The 16,468-nt window shown below is 37.9% G+C and overlaps 1 protein-coding gene across 1 annotated transcript; it reads right to left on the bottom strand.

Moving 5' to 3' along the window:
- Positions 1 to 6,006: 6,006 nt before the first annotated feature.
- LOC106088064 (uncharacterized) lies at positions 6,007 to 16,468 on the bottom strand. The gene is made up of 5 exons (XM_013253360.2): positions 16,387 to 16,468; positions 16,191 to 16,310; positions 15,125 to 16,090; positions 9,057 to 9,152; positions 6,007 to 6,041 (listed from the first exon to the last, which is right to left on the bottom strand). The coding sequence occupies exons 1-5, from the start codon at positions 16,454 to 16,456 to the stop codon at positions 6,007 to 6,009; spliced, it is 1,287 nt and encodes a 428-aa protein (XP_013108814.2). The 5' UTR covers positions 16,457 to 16,468.

Here is a 16,468-nt window from a genome sequence, read left to right as displayed (position 1 = left end):
GAAGAGGATACCGCAGAACCAATCCCTGATGATGGTATAGAATGTTTACCTCCTGGTCAGAATGAGGTCCAAGTAGCAGTGACCCGACTAAAGAACAACAAGGCAGCAGGAGCCGACGGGTTACCCGCTGAACTATTTAAGACCGGAGGCGACACGCTGATAAGGCGTATGCATCAGCTTATCTGCGCAATCTGGCTAGAAGAACGCATACCCGATGATTGGAACGTCAGCATACTATGTCCCGTACACAAGACGGAATGTGCCAATTTCAGAGGAATATGTCTCCTCCCCATCGCGTACTGTGTGAAAGATTGAAACCTAAAGTCAATGAGATAATTGGGCTTTATCAATGCGGCTTTAGACCTGGTAAATCCACCCCAGACCAGATATTCACACCGCACCAAATCCGGGAAAAGACCCGAGAAGGACAAATCAACACCAAACATCTCTTTTTTGACTACAAAGCCGCTTTCGATACTCCTTTACGTTCAAAGGTATTTCAAGCCATGTCTATGTTTGGTATCCCTGCAAAATTAATAAAACTCTGCAGGATGACACTTGCTGATACGCCTTCCTCAGTAAGAATAGGAAAGAATCTCTCCGAACCATTCAAACAAACGAGGTTTCAGACAAGGAGACAGCCTATCGTGTGATCTCTTTAATATCCTGCTGGAGAAGATTATACGAGGTGCAGATGTGAATAGATATGACACACTAATCACAAGAGATATCATAAGTCGGTCACCGGAAGTAGTAACTGCAGCCTTTGAAAGAATCGAAAGAGAGCCAGTGGGTCTGGCAGTAAATGGAGATAAGACTAAATGGATTGCTTCAACTCCCAAAAAGCCTTGCACAACCGAGCAGATAAAGAAAATGGAGAAAGTTGGGAACCACAACTTTGAGACAGTCAGTAACTTTATCTACCTCGGCACCGCCGTAAACGAAACGAATGACACCAGTTTTGAGATTCAGCGAAGAATAATACTGACAAACAGATGCTACTTTGGACTAAGTAAGCAGTTTAGAAACAAGGCCACCTCTCGACTGACGAAGATCACACAATACAAGACACTGATACTACCCGTACTGTTATATGGTTCTGAAGCATGGGTACTTGTGAGTTTGCGTTAATGGAGAATAACGGCTACGTATGAACCACGAGCTGTATGAGCTGTATGACGACGATAGCATAGCTACACGCATCAAAATACAATGACTGCCTTGGCTAGGTCATGTTGTCAGAATGGGTGAAGAAGCTCCAGCAAAGAAGTCTTTTGAAGGCAAACATGGTGGTAAATGCAAACCGAGAAGACCAAAAGCCCAATGGAAAGATCAAGTGGTGGGAGACACTTCGAAACTTGGTGTCAGAGATTGAAACGCTATTCTACGTTCGGATAGTGGAACAAATATTCTGTCATAGCCAATTAAAGTAAAGTAAAGTACATGACCTCAAGCCAAGCTATTAGAGAATATTTGGACTGACACCATTTCAAATCAAGTCTCTTCCATATTGTCTCCCTGCCAACATGGGTTCCGGAAATCGAAATCGACGATAACAAATATTTTAGAATTTATTTGTTTGGTCAACAATGCGGATACTATCTACAACGATTTTAGTAAATCATTGGACAAAGTCAACCCCAATCCTCTGTTAAGAAACATAGACCTTATTGGTTTCAGTCCCTCTGTGCTGTTTTGTTTGTTCATAAACGATCTCACTTTTACTTTAAAGCGCTCGAATATTTTGATGTATGCAGATGATGTAAAGATTTCCAGTTCGATGAGAGAGTCTGACGAACAGTGTTATCTTCAGTAAATTAATTTAATATTTTATATGCAAACATCTATCATTTTCAAGAATAACCTCTCTTAAAACCAGCAACTTTTTGGGTTCCAACCAACTTGAAGTAGTCTATAGCTTTAAGGACCTTGGAATGCTTCTAGATCAACGCTTAAGCTTCCATCTCAATGGAGTATTGAACTTAATGATTTCTCTGTGACGAAAAACTTATACAATATACTTCGCCAGTCATAAGTAATCTTGAGTACGGTTCAGTGGTATGAGATCCATACTACAATAATCATACTGATTTGATAGAATCGGTTCTAAAACAATTTCTATTATTTTGTCTGCGTCGAAATGGGTGCTTGTATTAGTGCCGATTAAATCTTATAGAGCTTCCTGCATTGAAAAGTCGTAGAACCATGCGAAACATTACGTTTTTGACTAAATTAATACATGGTCAAATAGATTCTTGCTTTCTTTTGTGTCGAATTTTCTTTAAGGTTCCTATTAGACCTACCGGATGTTTTGATATTTAATAGATTTTTTTTGATATATAATAGATCTATCTGAGAATCGAGAAAATTTAAAAAGGAATAATATATTTAAATTCTTCTCATACAGCAAATAATGATGATTCGCAGTTCTTGAAACAGAAGAAGGTGAAGTAAATAATGAAAACAACGCACAAAATAGTTCAATAGTTCAAACGCCCGTCAATATTTGTTCCAGACGTGAGTAATATAGATAAAATGGTAATCGATTTGATTGTTCTTATATCACGAAAGAGTTTTACTACAAATCTACAAAAGATAATCAAGTGAGATTAGTTATTAACGCCATTGTTTCTTATAGCAAGTAAAAAAAAATTTTCATACTTATCAATTTAGACAAGAACCTGCATTTAGGGTGGTATTTAAAGGACTATAACACACTACACCAATTGAAGATATTAACCCTAAGCTTTTGTCGTCATACCGCCAATTACAAACGTTGCAGAGTTTATCAAAATTTGTTTTAAACAAATAAAAGCGTCCCAAGTTCGGCCGGGGCGAATCTTGGGATCCCACCACCGTGGATTCTGCTAAAAATTTATGCAAACTTAGTTTAGTAAAAGTGCGTAGTCTTATTCTACATACCAAACTTCTGTTAAACCAGCAAAAATTAAACCTTCTAGGAACCGAAAAAGGATAAACGAGAGAACGGTTTATATGGGAGATATACACAGTTGTTGAAAGTTGTAACAGAACACTACATGCAAATCGGACAAGCATTGTGGTTTCCAGGGGATTAAGAAGTCAAATCATTAGATTGGATTGTATGGGAGCTATATCAGGTTATAGACTGATTTGGACCGTGCTGGGCTCAGTTGATGAAAGTCATAACAGAACACTAGATGCTAAGTTTTAGACAAATCGAATAAAAATTGCGGCTTGTAAGGGTTCAAGAAGTCATATTAGGAGACAGGTTTATATGGGAGCTATACCAGGCCATAGACCGATTTGAGCCATACATGGCAGAGTTGTTGGAATTCATAGCAGAACTCTATGTGCATCCTAAGGTAGAGGGTATAAAATTGTGAGCACTGTATAAATGGAAAATCTGTTCTGATGTTCTGGACAGTATACTTACAATAAAATCTCATACAACTGGAAATGACGGAATAAACCCACGATTTATCAAAACTATCGTAACAAAATTGCTGCCATATTTAACATACACTGTCGGGCTAAATAAAGTGCGGTTGTGTACCCTTCTTCATTAATCCTCAATATTTTTCATCTATGTGATTATTTACTGTTTTTTTTTATAAATCGTGAAATTTATAATATATTCCTGATTTTTTTTAACAAAAATTTGTGGTAAGTTATTGAAAAAGAATAATTTGTAGCAAAGTTCCTAACTTTTAATAGAAAATAAGCACAGACCATTCCTTTTTCCCAATTAAGCCCTTAACCGAAACTCAAAAAGATATGTTGGTACAAGATCGCAAAAATGGGATGAAATTGAAAGATTTGAGTTCCAAGTATAAAATATCAGAATCTGGGGTCAGAAAAATTATTGCTTTGTTTAAAATAAGGATGTCAATTAAAAGTTTGAAAAAATGATGTGGCAGAAGACGTAAGACGACGGAGCTTGAGGATGATCATATTGCAATTGTAGCAAAGAGAAATTCTTTTACGACAGCCAGAGATATAAAGGAGAAGCTAGAATCAAATATTTCGACTCGAACTGCCTAAAGAAGACTTAATGAAAGGGGTTTAAAAAAGGGCCTTTTGCTAAAAAAATCTCTCCTACGAGGAGCGCCAACAGAAAACAACGATTGGCTTTTGCAAAAATTACATAAATATGCCTGGATCATTTTAGGATAAAGTTATTTCGACAGACAAGTCAAACTATGAACTAAAAAATTGCTAAAATCGGAAAAGATTGTGGGGTGAACCAACACAAAGGCTAAAATCGAAAAATCTTATGGTGTATGGATGTTTTACCCCTTCAGGAGTTGGTAGGCTCGTAAAAATTGACTCTAAAACCAGTAAGGAAAGGCAAAAGTCGGGCGGTGACTACTTTATAATACCCTACACTTACCCTTTACATACAAAAGTGGGACTATATCTAATTCTGAACCAATTTTGATGGACCTCGGCGGATGCATTCAGATAGGTTATTGAAATTACTGTATTAAATTTCGAGCAAAGCAAATATGTTCAAAATGTAATAACTACGGTTGACAAATGACGGGAGATGGGAGCTATATTTAAATCTGAACCGATTTCGAACAAACTTTATGGATATTGTGGAATTCGTCGAGGAAAGCGTTGTACAAAATCTTGGGAAAATTGGTCAATATATGCGCTTGCAGCGGGTCTAGGAGTGAAAATCGGACGATATATATTTATGTGAGCTATACCTAAATCTGAACAGATATCTATGATATTCACCAGTAAATTGAGAGACATAATAAAATCCTTCCTGCCAAATTTCGAAAGAATCGGTTGACAAATGACCATTTTATTGCTGTATTACTGCAAATCGGACGAATATATATATGGGAGCTATATCCAAATCTCAACCGATTTCTATAAAATTCACCAGTAAAAATGAGGTTCATAAGAAAATCCTTCCTACCAAATTTCAAGAGAATCGGTCAACAAATGACAATTTTATTGCTATATTACTGCAAATCGGACGAACATATATATGGGAGCTATAACCAAATCTGAACCGATTTCTATAAAATTCACCAGTAAAAATGAGGTTCACAAGAAAATCCTTCTTGCCAAATTTGGACAGAATCGGTTAACAAATGGCTATTTTATTGCATTATTACTGCAAATCGGACGAACAAATATATGGGAGCTATGTCCAAATCTGAACCGATTTTTTTCCAATTTTAATAGGCATCGTCTCTAGGCCAAAAAAAATACCCATACCAAATTTGAAGACGATTGGATGAAAATTGCGACTTGTAGTTTGTACACAAATTAACATGGAGAGACGGACGGACGGACGGACAGACAGACATATAAAGCTAAATCGAATCAGAAAGTGATTCTCAGTCGATCGGTATACTTACCAATGGGTCTATCTCTCTACCTTCTGGGTGTCACAAACTAATAATTATAATACCCTGTACCACAGTAGTAGTGTAGGGTATAATGACTGGAGAGCACTGTGTAAATATTTTGCAAGAACATCTTTATAGCAGTGCGGAGGAAACGAGCTTGAGGGGGTTAATCTTTCAACAAGGAGCACTCTCGTAGTTCAACCAAATCGGATGAGAATTGCTCGCTCTATTGGCTCAAGAAGTCAGGATCCAAGATCGGTTTATATAACAGCTGTATCAGATTAAGAACCGATTTGAATCATACTTAACACAGTTATTGGAAGTGATACCTTATGGGGTCTCGGGCGCATATTTCGAGGTGTTACAAACAGAATGACGAAATTACTATACCCCCATCCTATGGTGGAGGGTATAAAATGATGATATCCTTTCTCCTTCTATTGGATCACAGTAATGCAAACTTTGATACTGTAAACCATCAACAAATTCTTGCACTGAAGCTCTCGAAACTATTAAATTTTTCCCAAAATTCTTGTCAACTTTTATCATCGTAGGCAAAATGAGATATTGAAAAAATACCTACTGCTGGCCATTGTCAATACAGATAGTAATGATGAGATCACTTAAACAATGCCATTTGTTCACTGTCATGTCATTATCTGGGCGAGCTTTGTTTAATTAATAATATTTCTGCAAATTGCAAATTGATACAAAAGCAGGCAGTTTTAATTAAATATTTCTCAATAAACACTCGGATGGCACTGTCGCATAAACCATGCAAGTGCAATTGTGTTATATATTGGGTTGCCCAAAAAGTAATTGCGGATTTTTTAAAAGAAAGTAAATGCATTTTTAATAGAACTTAGAATGAACTTAAATCAAATATACTTTTTTACACTTTTTTTCTAAAGCAAGCTAAAAGTTACAGCTGATAACTGACAGAAGAAAGAATGCAATTACAGAGTCACAAGCTGTGAAAAAATTTGTCATTTCATCAAAAATCCCCCAAAAATCGAAATTTCACTATGAAAAGTTCAAATTGACTGTATCTCCTAAACCATTGCCTCCCAGAAGGAATGGGCCTAAATTTGTGACCCCATCAAAAAAAAAATGTAATCGAAAATGCATCAAAAATCGAAATTTCACCATGAAAACTTTATATTGGCTGTATCTCCTAAACTATGCGTCCTAAAGGGAAATTGGTCTGAATTTGTAAACCCCTTAAAAAAATCACATATTTAATCGAAAATCCATCAAAAATCGATATTTCACAATGCAAATTTTAAAATAGGCTGTAACTCTTACATTCTTCATCTTTAGGGAAAATGGACCCTAATTCGTGGCCCCATCAAAAAATTTAAAATATTATCGGAAATCCATAAAGATAAAAATTTCACCGTGAAAACTCTGAATTTGCGGTATCTCCTAAACTCTTCATCCTAAAGGGAAATGGACTCTAATTCGTGACCTCATCAAAAAATTGAATATATTATCGAAAATCCATAAACATGGAGCTTTCACAGTGAAAACTTTAAATTTCCTATATCTCCTAAACTATGCATCCTAAAGGGAAATGGGCCCTTGTTCGTGTTCTCATCAAAAATTCAAAATTTCATTGAAAATCTGTAAATATTTAAATTTCACCAAGAAAACATTAAATTGTCTGTAAATTGTCGTGATCGCATCAAAAGTTCAAAATTTCATGGAAAATCCAAACTTTAGACTGGGTGTATCTCCTAAACCATGCGTCCTATAGGGAAATGGGTCTTGATTCTTGACTCCATCAATAAATTGAAATTTTCATCAAATTTCTCTCAAAATTTTAAATGTCACTATGAAAACTTTAAATTGTCTGTATCTCCTAAACTGGGCGTCCTAGATGAAAATGGGCCATAATTGGTGACGCCATCAAAACATTAAAAATTTTATCAAACCTCTATCAACCTTTGAAATTGCACTATCAAAATTTTAAGTTGACTGTGTTTCCTAAACTATGCGTCCTAGAGGAAAATAGGCCACAATTCGTGACTCAATCAAAAATTTTAAAATTTCATCAAAAATCAAAATTTCGCCATGAAAACTTGATCTTGGCTGTATCTCCCATACTATGCGTCCTAGAGGGAAGTGCGCCTTAATTCGTGACTCCATAAGATATTCAAAATTTCATCGAAGATCTTTCAATATTTTAAATTTCTCTATGAAAACTATAAATTGGCTGAATCTACTTTCCTATGTGTTTTGGAGAGAAATTTGCCTTTATACTTGAATCCATTCAAAATCTCAAATTTTTTTGAAAAAATTTTCAAAATTTTATGTTCACTATGAAAATTTTGAGGTGGCTATACGAGGTTGCCTTTCATATTTCGGGCGTAGAGAACACAAAAACAAATATTAATCATCGAAAATCGCTTCATTGTTCTTCAAATTATTTTGCATTAAGATCTATACATTTTTGCATGCGTTTGAATGACTCATCAAATCGATGTGTCGAGTGCTCAAAATTGCAATTGTTTAGTATTTTTGGATCATTTCTTGCGAGCCTTTTTTGTGAGCGAATGAAAAATTGTGTGGGATCCAACGCGAACAAATTTTTTTGACGGTCAAATGTTCATGCTGGTCCCACTAATGCCTAAGGTTGTCTCAATCTCACGATAGGTCACATGAAAATCATGCAATTTGTTGTTTTGGAAAAACAACTGATTTTGGACGAACTTCGTGAAATTCGTCTTGGAGTGAGCTAAGATCTCGGTTAAATCCACCATCATCGCCAAAAATTAAATTAAGTTTATTGATGCACTGTTGTTGATTTAATCCACGTCGAAAATTGTAAAAAATAATCGCACGAAAATGTTTACGATTTAATTCCATTTTTTTGGACTAGATGTATCTTTTAACTCACTGTAAACAACACAAAAAGCGCTCGTATGTCAAAACATTCTGAGTACGTATAATCTTAAAAATTTCAAACTTTTCGATTGAGTTGTCAATTGACAGATTGCAATACAAGCAAGGGTTGTCACATCCCGAAATATAAAATTCAACAATCGCATCTCCTAAATGCATCCTAGAAGGGAGTGGGCTTTATTCGTATCATCGAAAATCCAATAAAATTTAAATTTCACTATGAAACCTTTAAATTGACTATATCTCCTAAACTATGCATTTGAACTTCCATATGTCAATGCCAGAGTTCCCTCAATCCAAGACTGTATTACAGGCAGCAGTGCCGATCGGAAACCTCTTCCATTCCTACCAAGTTTTTTATTGGAGCCTTTATTATACCGCGATAGTGTGACCTGCTCCTAACCTCTATGCATTCTCCCCTCGCCTGAAGCCGCAGTGGCTGCCTCATATTTAATCGGCATGTCTATAGGCCAGATATCTACATCAGTCTCCACTGCTCCACTGTGGTCCTCATCGGTCTATGTCATTGTACAACCATTAAAAATCTAAATACCACTCTGACAACTTTAAATTGACTGTAATTTCTAAATTATGCTTCTTTATTTATCAAAATTTTATCGAAAATCTTTAAAAACTTGATATTTCACTGTGAAATCATTGAATTGAATTAAATTTAGCTCCATTCTTGGAGACTTAATTAAGGTATCGTATATACATATAATAACATTGTAACTAAAATATATGTACAGTGGATAACTCTGTAGGCTCCAGAAGAAGATTTTCCAGTGTTACAGTTCTTACGGTAACATGTGCGACACTGTTGGTTAGTAGCATCCAAACAGGTTGCTTTAGTTTTTTCATCGGCATCCATCATGCAGCCTCGAATAGCAACGCCGTCTGAAATATAAAAATGGTCATATGTTATTCTTGTTGTAACTGCTTAGGGGGAATATTGTTGCACCTCGTTGGTTGGTTGGTGCTTACGAAAATTTTATAGCCACTTAGAATAGCTACAACAGTATTTTCCTTTATGCGCGGTTGGTGGTCTGCGTCAGTCTGCGGTGAAGAGGCAGTTCTAGAGATTGGGACCAGTTTTGGAATGGCCTCTAAGGACTCAGCAGTTGTTGTGGTGGTTTCTGGCCGCAGTCTGCTATCTGCTGCTGAAACCTCAACTAGTGGTGTGGCTGTGCCAGGCTTCACTAGACTAGACTTCTATTCACCTGATACGGATCTTGCGTACAAGACTGATCCAATCCCATTTCTCATCCCAGTGCTTTACCTTAACTTCTTTGGCAAAAACAAAGGACTCTCAAAGAGGTCCTCAAGTTTATTGGCAAGCAATGGATATGCAAATTTTGTGAATTCCATTAAGGTACAGGAGCAAACTTCTCTCACATCTATGAGTCCGATTGAAGCTTAAGCTCAAAGATAAGTTATCTTCTATTTATAGCCAAGTCCTAACGGCGTACCTCAGTGCGACACCTGTTTGGGTAAAAGTTTTTACATGTCTGCGATATCAAATGGTAACAGCATCTCACACATGTCGCCAGCATTAGGTGGGGAAAACCACCGCTGTTCAGTTTTTTTCTCATATTCTTGATGTGTTAGTGAGGGTTGTTATTAAAGGAGAAGAAGTGAGTACGTGAAATAGTCGCTAGTAAATAGTGGCGTAAAAGTGTTTGCGTGTGTTTGTGCTTAGGAGAAAGTTTACCGTTGTTTTATACTTATATTGTAGTACTTCTGAAGGTCTATGCATGACCGCGAAATGGGTGGCCGAATGTGGTGTATGCGTTAATCCGTCTAACACGGAAGTTGTTCTTTTATGCAGGGGATACAAGGTACCCATCGTGGCATATGTCTCCTTGGGAGCAGAGAATTAAACATGTTTTGAAGCTCACATTATCTGAGTCTTTTGCTGGACAGGAAATTTAACTTCAAATCCAACATTTTGGAAAGTACGCAAAAGGCAATTATTATTATAGAAGAGCAACAGTTGGTGTGGTCTGGTGGACTGAGCTACAAAAATCCACCCACTGTTCTATATTCAGCCGGATGCAAAGGAGGGTTTGTTTGTGCATCATGGCTGCATTGAAGACGACACCATTGAATGCACCGAGTTTTGAGATAAAACTAATGCCTCTGAATACTGTAGCTGAAACAACTACTGTGCGGCAGTGAGCACAGTGGGTAGAATCGAAAATAAAAACAAACAGAAGCGTGGTAAGTTAGGCCGAACTGAATGTTGGATACCCGCCACCATGGACTCCACTAAAAATGTACTCTCATTAACTGAGTTTGTATTTGAATATCACCATATTGACCGATTTAAAAAAAAAAAAAAAAAAAAACTTGGAACCGTCGTTGTGAGTCATATGATAGGTTTTTGGGCCAAATTTCAGTCCAATCCGGTGAAAATGTAGGCTTCTAAGGGCTGAAGAAGTCAAATCCGGGGATCGGTTTATATAAGGGCAATATCCGATTATAGACCGATTCGTATCATACTTGACACGGATGTTGGAAGTCAAAACTCATAGTCTTTGCTCTAAATTTCAGCCAAAACCAGGTAAAAATTTAGGCTTCTACGGGCTGAAGCAGTCAAATCCGGTGATCGGTTTAAATGAGGGATACATCTGTTTATTGACCGATTCGGATCATACTTGACTTGGATGATGGAAGTGATAACACAAGTCATTGTTTAAAAATTCAGCCAAATCGGATGAAAATTTAGGTTTCTAAGGGCTGAAAAAGTCAAAACCGGGGATAGGTTTATATGGCGGCTATATCTGCTTGTAGACCGATTCAAATCATACTTGGCATGGATGTTGAAAGTCATAACTCACATCGTTGCTCCAAATTTCAGCCAAATCGGATGAAAATTGAGGCTTCTAAGGGTTCAAGAAGCCAAATCCGGGGATAGGTTTATATGGGGGCTACATCTGTTTATAGACCGATTCGGATCATACTTAGCATGGATTAAAATTAAAATTACGGCTTCTAGGGGCTCTAGAAACGAAATTCGGGGATCGGTTTATATGGGGGCTATATCTGTTTATAGATCGATTCGGATTATACTGTGCATGGATGTTGCAAGTCATAACTAAAGTCTTTGTTCCAAATTTAAACCAAATCGGATGAAAATTGAGGCTTCTAGGGGGTTAAGAAGCCAAATCTGGGGATCGGTTTATATGGGGACTATATCTGTTTATTGACCGATTCGGATCATACTTGACATGGATGTTGAATGTCATAACTGAAAGTCTTTGTTCCAAATTTCAGCCAAATCAGGTGAAAATTTAGGTTTCTAAGGGCTGAAGAAGTCAAAACCGGGGGTCGGTTTATATGGGGGCAATATATCTGTTTATAGATCGATTCGGATCATACTACGCAGGAATGTTAGAAGTCGTAACTCAAAATTTTATGTCAAATTCAAGCCAAATCGGATGCAAATTGAGGCTTCTAGGGGCTCAGGAACTCAAAACCGGGGATCGGTTTATATGGGGGCTATATTTGTTTATTGACCGAGTAGGATCATACTTGACATGGATGTTGGAAGTCATAACATAAGTTTTTGATTCAAATTTCAGCCAAATCGAATGAAAATTGAGGCTAATAAGAGTCGAAGAAGTCAAATCGGAGATCGGTTTATATGGGGGCTTTATATGTTTATAGACCGATTCGGATCCTACTTGGCATGGATGTTGGAAGTCATAACGTAAGACTTTGTTCCAAATTTAAACTAAATCTTATGAAAATTGAGGCTTCTAGGGGCTCAAAAAGCCATATCAGGGGATCGGTTATATGGGGGCTATATCTGTTTTAAAATCGATACGGATCATACTTAGCATGGATGTGGGAAGTCATAACACAAGTCTTTGTTCCAAATTTCAGCCAAATCGCATGAAAATTGAGGCTTCTAGGGGCTCAAGAAGCCAAATCTGGGGATCGGTTTTTATGGGGACTATATCTGTTTATTGACCGATTCGGATCATACTTGACATGGATGTTGGAAGTCATAACACAAGTCTTTGTTTCAAATTTCAGCCAAATCGGATGAAAATTGAGGCTTCTAGGGGCTCAAGGAGCCAAATCCGGGGATCTGTTCATATGGGGCCTATATGTGTTTATAGACCGATTCGGATCATACTTGGCATGGATGTTGGAAATCATAACTCAACGTTTTTATTCCGAATTTAAACCAAAGCGGATGAGAATTGAGGGGATCGGTTTATATGGGGGCTATATCAGGTTATAGATCGATTTGAACCGTACTTGGTGAGGTTATTGGAAGTCATAACGCAAGTCTTTGTTCCGAATTTAAACCAAATCGGATGAAAATTGAGGTTTCTAAGCGTTCAAGAAGATAAATCCGGGGATCAGTTTATATGGGGCTATATGAGGTTATATACCGAATTTTAGCCAAATCGGACAAAAATTGCTGCTTCCAGGGGCTCAAGAAGTCAAATCGGGAAATCGGTTTATATGGGGGCTATAAAAAAATCTGAACCGATTTTTCCCTATTGCAATCCCCAATGACCTACATCAATACTAAGTATCTGTGCAAAATTCCAAACGGCTAGCTTTACGTGTTCGACCGCTGTCGTGAATTCGACAGATGGACGGACGGACATGGCTTTATTGAATGTCGAGACGATCCAGAATATATACACTTTATGAGGTTGCAGATCAATATATCGAGGTGTTACAGACCACCTTTGGTGGTGGGTATAAAAACTTTTACTTCTATACGAATCGTTCTAGGCTGGTCGACCTTGTGGTCTTTGGCGTATTCTGAAGAACTGGGACCGGGTACCCGATCTTCGGCTGTATTTAATATCTTCTCAGACAGCCATTTAATCTCTGGAGAACTTATTTCAGAAATCAAAATGACTTAACTAGATTGTTGTTTTAATAAGATGACTGAAAAGTATAAAATTCCCCTTTTCTGGATGCTGAGACGCAGATATATCCCAGGGCAGACAAGTTTGCAGGACAAATGGTAGGCTAACTGTGCATCTGCAGGAGCTGTGCAAGCTGCAAGATAATGTGGTCCTATGTAAACCTGAAAAACCCTTCTATTGTATTTAAGTTCTACATTTTCCCGTTCGTTCCGCTTGAGCGTTTGGGGGATATTTGAAGGAACTCAGAGAACTGGGGGATAATGGCCTTTCATTTAAGTCCCATATTGTTCCGTTCGACCTAAATTTTAGTGTTATTTTTATACCCTACACCATAGGATGGGGGTATACTAATTTCGTCATTCTGTTTGTAACACTTTGAAATATGATCTAAGACCCCATAAAGTATACATATTCTTGATCTTCATCACATTTTAAGTCGATCTAGCCATGTCCGTCGTCTGTCCGTCCGCCAGTCCGTCTGTCAGTCGAAAGCACGCTAACTTTCGTAGGAGTAAAGCTAGACTCTTGAAATTTTGCAGAAATACTTTTTATTAGTGTAGGTCGGTTGGGATTGTTAATGGGCCAAGTCAGTTCATGTTTTGATAAAGCTGCCCTATAAACCCATCTTGGTTCTTGACTTCTTTAGCCTCTAGAGGGGGTAATTCTTGTCCGATTTGAGTGAAATTTTGCACGAGGTGTTTTGTTATGACTTTGAACAGCTGTGCTTAGTATGGCGCACATAATCTGATATAGCTGTCATATAAACTGATATTGGGTCCTGACTTCTTTAGCTTTTAGAGGACACAATTCATATCCGGACATAACCTGATATAGCTGCCATATAAACTAATATTGGGTCTTGACTTTTTTAGAGGGCGCAATTCTTATCCGATTTGGATGTAATTTTGCATGTGAGTTTTGCAACCACTTCCAACAAGTGTGCTAAGTATGATTTAAATGGGCTTATAACCTGGTATAGCAGCCATATAAACCGATCTGCGATCTTGACTTCATGAGCCGCTAGAGGGCGTAATTCTCAACCGATTTGGTTGAAATTTGTCGTGAGGTGTTTTTTTATGACTTCCAACAACTGTGCTTAGTATGGAGCAAATCGGCACATAATCTGATATAGCTGTCATGTAAACCAATCTGCGATCTTGACTTTTTGAGCCTCTAGAGGGCGCAATTATTAACCAATTTGGCAGAAATTTAGTACAACGGCTTCTCCCATGACCTTAAACACACTTGTCTGAATCGATCTATAGCCTGCAACTCCCATATAAACGGATCTCCCGATTTTGCTTCTTAATTCTTATCCGAATGGACTGAAATATTACACAATGACTTCTACAATGGTCGACATTAAATTTGGTCTTGAAGAAGTAGAAGAAGTTCCACTTTAGATTCTTTTTTGAAGATTTATCTGAAATGGTGGAGGCCACCGTAGCGCAGAGGTTAGCATGTCCGCCTATGACGCTGAACGCCTGGGTTCGAATCCTGGAGAGACCAGCAGAAAAATTTTCAGCGGTGGTTTTCCCCTCCTAATGCTGGCAACATTTGTGAGGTACTATGCCATGTAAAACTTCTCTCCAAAGAGGTGTCGCACTGCGGCACGCCGTTCGGACTCGGGTATAAAAAGGAGGCTCTTTATCATTGAATCGGACTGCACTCATTGATATGTGAGAAGTTAGCCCCTGTTCCTTAGTGGAATGTTCATGGGCAAAATTTGCATTTTGGTGGATGTGAACATTTGCCAGTTGTTAGGCTTTTCGAAGCATTCTGGTTGGATAAACGTTAGGAACTTTAAAGTATCTTCCATCTACTGTTACTGTGGTATCACAATGGACGAAAACGTCTAATAGAATCAGATTCAAACAGCCACTTCAACTTAATCTAGGCTAAGTAGAGCTCTAGTTGATTAAGACTTTTAAATAGCATTATACTTAGCATTAGAGTTGTTAAATTACTTACTCCATATTCCATGAAAACATCCTTGCTCTTTCGTTCCCTCACCAGTTCTGCACTTTTTCCCCTTCAATTGAGCTGACCTATTCCAACAACTCTTGTCAATGTCACTGCGGCAAACTAGACACGTGAAAGGATTTTCTATAGCTGCCCCATTACAGCCATCACCTGAATTGCATTTTTTACACAAAGTTCCAGTTTTAGTACATTCAGCCTTTAAGGCATCGGCAATGTTATACCAACAACCTCTGCGAATGGCCCCTGACTTTGTGGTGGTCATAGTGAAGCATTGTTCCTCACCATTGTAAAGGATCTTCTCCTTACACTCTTTAGCTTCCTCAGGTTGGTAATGCCTTAGGCATGTGGGTCCTTCACATTGAATGCATTTTAATTTTTGCATCTTTTCGTAGCCTGAATTGTTGCAGTAATCCGTGTTACACACAAAACAACCTTCCTCATGACCAGAGGCACATTTCGAATTGTCATCGGATTTGCAGCCACGTACCATAAGTGTGGAACTTTCGGCAAAGATGTAGCATTTGTCATCATCCACATAGTTGCCGCATGGTTTTATCTCGGAATTTATTGTTGCAACATCTACACATTCAGCACCAGCACATTGGTGGCATAGAAGGCGTCTGGTGGGAAAAATTCCAAAATTTGAATTACCCAAAGGTGTTTTCCGACAGGTTTTCGAAGTTGCATCACATTTATCTTCCGTTGTAGCGCAACGCCTTTCAACCCTTTTGTCTTTGACATTAACAAAACATTCGGTTGCGGAAGATTCACAGATTTCATTGTACTTAGCATTGAACAATTTCTGTTGCGAGCAGTTAGGATCGTTCGTGGAACATTTTTGACAAATATTGTGGCTGTTGCATGCATGCTCTGCATTAGCTGAGCATGACTTACATATATCAACAGGACATTCTTCTGATTTCATAAGACATCCCCGACTTATGATGCCATCGTCTGAAATTATAAACATTTGTTTATACTGAAAGTCATAGAGAAGGCATTTGGGAGACATGCCACAGTATTGCTATAACCCAATGAAGAGTTTAGCACTCACCATTTCGAGTAAAACATTTGTCAATCCCCGAGTCATTGGCACAATCCTTTGAATGAAGATTGCTGTAATCCAGACAGTTGCTATTATCCGCAGAAGAGCATTGGAAACATTTGGCATTACCTAATTCAAGTGGATTGTAATATTAAATAATCTTTGACGACTTCACTTCTTCTTCTTCTGCTTCACGAATACTTACCACTTGCACATGACAACATTGCGGCAATGAGCATCCAACTCCCCAATATTTTAGGCAAGCTTAAGACCATCTTTTAAATCCA

The sequence above is a fragment of the Stomoxys calcitrans genome, chromosome 3 (genome assembly GCF_963082655.1).
Source record: "Stomoxys calcitrans chromosome 3, idStoCalc2.1, whole genome shotgun sequence".
NCBI classification, from domain to species: Eukaryota; Metazoa; Arthropoda; class Insecta; order Diptera; family Muscidae; genus Stomoxys; species Stomoxys calcitrans.
Note: the sequence above shows the minus strand (reverse complement) of the source record. Positions and strands in the feature narration are given on the sequence as shown.